This window comes from Trypanosoma theileri, assembly GCF_002087225.1.
Source record: "Trypanosoma theileri isolate Edinburgh chromosome Unknown TM35_Tth_58_V1, whole genome shotgun sequence".
NCBI classification, from domain to species: Eukaryota; Euglenozoa; class Kinetoplastea; order Trypanosomatida; family Trypanosomatidae; genus Trypanosoma; species Trypanosoma theileri.
This window is the reverse complement of record NW_021639900.1, coordinates 53728-59113: the sequence shown is the minus strand read 5'-3', so window position 1 is coordinate 59113 and position 5386 is coordinate 53728. Positions and strand designations below refer to the sequence as shown.

Below are 5386 nucleotides of genomic sequence, written 5' to 3'. Positions count from 1 at the left end.
TGATGATGAACTGTTTTTTGCAGTGGGAAAAAGAAATAATAATAACAGATGAATTTATATTTATAATTGCGTATATATACACATATATAGACTTACACCCATCGTTGGTGTGTATTTCTGTGTTTACTGTGTAAATTTGGGCTAATGATTAATATCTGTTTGTTTGCTTATGGTTTGCTTGGTGGTTCATCCTTTTTGAGATATTTGTGAGTGTGGGCTTTTTTTTTTTGTTTTTACTCTTAATGAGGTTATTGTGCTGTATTGCATTCTTTAACTGGTGTGTAGTTCCTTTGTGATGTGAGTTTCCACAGTGGTAATCGATTTGTGTGTCCTAACATGTTTGATACTTCAGTTATTTCCTTTTTTTCCTTTTTCGATTGTCTTTCTTTCTAGATCAGTGTTTTTACGTGAAACAACACCTTGTCACTCTCTCATGATGATGATGATGCGCCGTGTGATGTGTGTGTTGGCCGTTGTGCTGTGCTGCACCTGCGGGTGTACCATGACGGCTGCTGCTGCTGTTGATAATGACAGTCCCAGTGGCCGTGGTGTATCCCGTGGGGCTGTGGAGGTGTCGTGCGGGGCCGGCGGTGCGCTGCGTGTACGCCCCGCTGCTGCGAGCGAGTGGCTTACATGCGGTGCGGGCAGCCGTGTGTCTGCATGTGGAAACTACGCAGATGTGTGCCGCCAGCGTACCGCAAGAACAGCAAGAACAACAACCATTGCTACTACAACTACTGGACAACCAAAGGCGGTGATGGCTTTTATGGGTAGTTGGGATGATAAATCTTTTGACGCTGACCGTATTTTTGAGTATAGTGAATGGAAAAAAGCGGAAGATAGGCATGCGTTGTCGAACCCAACAAAAGCTCTTACGCACACAAAGGCAAAAAAACTACTAGACGAAATAAAGAAAGAAGAACTCGAAAAGAAGAAGCAAGAGGAACTAAAACAGCAACGTGAAAGGGAGGCACGAAATCAGCAGCAGTTAAGTGAAGCACGGGAAAAGGCTGTGCAAACACAAGAATTACAAGCTGGCGCAGAAGGTCTGGTTGCAGGGAGTGGGACTCTAGCTGCTACAGGAAAACAGGCAACAGCAGTAACAACTAATGGCACACAAACATCTGAAGACATTGGTTCCAAAAAAACCTTACCACAAACTGAGGCTAAAACAGCCCCAGATAACAGTACTGTTAATCATTTTGATGCTTCGCAGAATCCTTCTCCAGCAGCGGAGAGTGCTGCACCCAGTGATGGTAATTCCGGTAACCATTCTACTGCAACTCCAGGTACGACTGCAGTGTCAGGCTCAGAAGAAACAAATACTACTATTCCGTCAAGCACCGAGAATACTGTCAGTGAAGAATCAACCGCGACTCCTCCTCGTGACTCTAATCTTACCCAGCAATCTACTGCAACTGATGATGTAACTGCCGCACCAGACGCAGAAGAAACCAATCCCACTACTCCGACGAACCCCGAGAACACTACCACAGAAGCATCAACCACCACTCCATCTCCTGTACCTGTTCCCGTAACTAACCCACAGATCAGCAGCATTGCTTCCGCAGTGCAGAAGAAGGCTAATGCTGACAGCAGCAGTATCAGTCCTCTGTGGATGCGCACTGCAGCACCACTGTTGATTGTGGCTGTGTTGTTCTCCTTTACTGTGTACTGAACGGTGTGACTCATCTGAGGACAAATAATAATAATAATGGTTAAACCAATATAATCATATTTGCGTACATCCACCATGGGTGAATGAATAAACTAATAATCTGTTTACCAGCTTTCTCTTTTAATTCGAGTTTCTTTTCTTTTACTTTTGTGTGTGTGTGTGTTCTTTTTCTAATAATTCCATTACTTGCTTTTCCCGTTGTGTGTTTGCAGAAACCTGGGCTGTTCTGTTCACTGACGGTATACATCTCTTGCTAGTACACACAGATGTGTGTGGAGTAATTTCATATATATAAACTAGTGCCATGGGATATTGTGTGTTTGGCTCTCTCTTTTTTGGGTATTGTGGGGTCTTTTTTCTTCTTCTATTAATGGGATACATATTATTATCATTCAAGCGGGTTATTTCTTTTCTTTTGCTTTACTGTGCAGTTGTTGCTTCTCTTTCTCTATCCTACTATGAGTACTTGTTGTTCTGATGTATGTTTATTTGTTTCTATCTCTTTTTTTTTCCTTTCTGTTCCTCTTTCTTGTGCATTCCATTGAAGTAAAACAACAACAATGGCAAAGACTGTAATGGTGAGGTGCTACCTGTTCTGTTTACTAACTCTTGCATTCTGTTGTGCTTGTGGGTTAGTATGGGCTGATAGTCCTAAAGCTTCTGATGTCCTTTTTTAAAACTACCACTGTTGGTGTTCCTTCTCTTGTTCGTCGTGCCGTTCCTGCGTTTATTATCTGTTTTGGTGATGATGAGGATGATGATGAGTGTCACTATAAGAAGGAAGAAGATGATATTGAGGATAACGAGGATGGTTTTTCTCGTGTTGCCGGTGAATTGGGTTCTTTAACCGGACATTCTTCCCATGCTGCCGAGGTACCAGGTGGTGCTCCTGGTTCTAAACAGCAGAAGCCAAAACCTCCTGAACAGTTGAAAGAAAGTCAGCAAGTGGAGCAACACGAGAAACAAATACATGAGAAACAGGAACCACCGGGAAAAGGAGAAATCACCACCTCATCTCATACTTCAGGGATAAATGGTCAGGGAGATTCTAGATCCCTTGAGGCATCCCCTCCTGCAGAGTCAGGTAGAGGATCAGTGGGAAGAGAAGAAAATACTGAAGAAACCACAACAGTGTCTGAAGAACCATCACCAGAAAATAAACACGCTGCTCAACAAAGAACACAGTCGGGTGGACAACCACAGGATGGCACAAACACTCACGTTACACAAAATGAAGAGACCCCAGTCACAAGAGTATCAGCTACTACTGACGGTGAACAGATTTCTGCAAATGCACCTCAGAATACACCGGATACTTCTTCAAACACTTCAGCCACACCGAATGCTAACGAATCTGGAGATGCACAGAGTGAATCAACAAGTACCCAAAAGGCTGATGTGGGTAGTGCCAACTCCTCAACCACCACCACCACCACAACAACAACAACAACAACACTTCCTCCTGAACTCACAAACAACAAGAGGGGTGATGTAGACAGCAGCAGTATCAGCAGTTCTGTGTGGGTGCGTGTACCACTACTGATTGTGGTTACACTGTCCTGTATTCTTGTGTGCTGATTGTGATGGTGGTGGTGGTGTGACTCAGTTCATCCTTTGTTTTCTTTTTCTTTTTTGCATACATCCCTACAGTCTAACTAATCTTTTACCTATTTGGATTATCTCTTTTTCTTTTTTTTGTTTCTTAATGTTAATGTGTGTTTTGTGTGTTCTTTTGCTCTCTGTGTTTATCCTATAATTATTATTATTGCTACTATTCCATTGTGTGTGTGTGTTTTATTGGACTCTCTCTGTGTGTGTGCTTGGGCTTGCACTGTGATGATAATGATGAACTGCTTTTTGCAGTGAGGGAAATCAGGAAATAATAATAACAGATGAATTTATACTTATAATTGCGTATATACACACATATATAGAATTACACCCATAGTTGTTGTATTTCTATGTGTTTACTGGGTAAATTGGGCTAATGATTAGTACATGATTCTTTGTTTGCTTGTGGTTTGCTGGGTCGATGTGTGCTTTTGCCCTGAACGGTTTTGGTAGTCTGCTTTCTGCAGAGCAAAGGAAAAAATAGTAGTTAATACAATTTGTATTCCTTATTGCTTGAACACACCAGCATACTCAGTGGACTGTGAGTTATTTTTGTGCGGTTGGTCCTCTTTTTAATTTGTTTTTTTTTTTTAGTTTTCTTTGCTTGGGCACTGTGTGCTTCTTCCTCCATTGTTGTGTGTTAGAGTGTTTTGTGGGGAGAAAAAATGATAAAGAATACATAAGTATATTTGTAATTGTGCTTGGTCCTACAAGAAGAGGCAGTTTGATTTTATTGCTATGCCTGCTTCTGATGGTCACTCTCTTAATTTTTTTCTTTTGAGGGGTTAATTGGGATTATCTGTTTGTTATTGGGTATTGTATGCGTTGTTCCTTTTATTTGGGTCAATATATGGGTTATGGTTGCAGCTTTCTGTTAATTGGGTGCCTCTGCTGTAATTGTTTGCTTTGTTCTTTGATTTGGTGTGTTTTTTTATTTCCTTTTTTTATTGATTCTATTTGTTTCTGGTTTTTCTATCTGTTTTTTTTCTTGTCTGTAAGCGATTGAAGTAAGACTACTACAAGAAGTATTGTAATGGTAATGATGCGCTACGTGCTGTGTATCCTCGCTCTCCTGCTCTCATGTGCGTGTGTGCACGTCCTCGCTGAAGAAGTGCCTGCCGCCGATCTTTCCGACCAAGTCCCTGATACGGAGAGTGAGACAAAGATTTGCCTTGAAGGTACTCCGTGCTCTGATGGTGGTGCTCCTGTCAATTGCCCTGATGGTACTGGCGATACTACTAGTTGCTCTGCTGCTGCTGCTGCCTCTGCCGCTTCTTGTTCTGGTGGTGGTTCTCCTGGATCTACTGGTGATACTTGTACTCGTGCAGATAAAGGTCTACCTTCTGGATCTGCTGGTAGTGGTGGTGGGGGTTCATCAACACAACCACACCCTGATCCAGCAGGAAAAGAACGTGAAGGTCAACCTCCTGCTGGTGAAGTAGGTGTTAGTGGTCCACCTGAACAGGAACCTACGGACCGGCGAAGTGGAAAAGAACCTGCTGCAGCTCCTGATACTGCTAGGAGTCCTCAGGCAACTGCAAATGAACCTGACACTGGAATCAGCGGCAACAGTGAAGGCAGTGAAAGTGCAACATCACAAGCTCCGCCTTCCTCCACTACTTCAGAAACAGCGAGTAACGGTGGTTCTAATGCTTCTGCGACTGAGACTGATACAACATCTGCAGAGAGTGAATCAACAAGGAACCAAAATGAAGAAGGAGCAGGAAATACAGAAACGACCACCACCACAACCACAACAACAACAACAACACTTCCTCCTGAACTCACAAACAACAAGAAGGGTGATGCAGACAGCAGCAGCAGTATCAGCAGTTCTGTGTGGGTGCATGTACCACTACTAATTGTGGTTACACTGGCCTGTATTCTTGTGTGCTGATTGTAGTGTGGTGGTGTGACTCAGGTCATCCTTTCTTTTCTCTTTTCTTTTTGCATGTATCCCTACAGTCTATCTAACCTTTTACCTGTTGAGATTATCTTTTTCTTTTTCGTTTCTTAACGTTATTGTGTTTTGTGTGTTTTTTACTCTTTGTGTTTATCCTATAATTATAATTATTGCTGCTACTCCATTGTGTGTGT

General features: G+C 42.4%; 3 protein-coding genes across 3 annotated transcripts; all 3 read left to right on the top strand.

Annotated features, from left to right (window-relative positions):
- Positions 1-433: 433 nt before the first annotated feature.
- Positions 434-1678, top strand: TM35_000581260 (uncharacterized protein; the record flags this gene model as incomplete). Its single annotated transcript, XM_029030895.1, has 1 exon — positions 434-1678. The coding sequence occupies one exon, from the start codon at positions 434-436 to the stop codon at positions 1676-1678; it is 1245 nt and encodes a 414-aa protein (XP_028877829.1).
- A 663-nt stretch (positions 1679-2341) lies between these two features.
- TM35_000581250 (uncharacterized protein) lies at positions 2342-3256 on the top strand (the record flags this gene model as incomplete). The annotated part of the gene is made up of 1 exon (XM_029030894.1): positions 2342-3256. The coding sequence occupies one exon, from the start codon at positions 2342-2344 to the stop codon at positions 3254-3256; it is 915 nt and encodes a 304-aa protein (XP_028877828.1).
- A 1066-nt stretch (positions 3257-4322) lies between these two features.
- Positions 4323-5186, top strand: TM35_000581240 (uncharacterized protein; the record flags this gene model as incomplete). Its single annotated transcript, XM_029030893.1, has 1 exon — positions 4323-5186. One exon carries the CDS (start codon positions 4323-4325, stop codon positions 5184-5186), a length of 864 nt encoding a protein of 287 aa, XP_028877827.1.
- Positions 5187-5386: the final 200 nt, after the last annotated feature.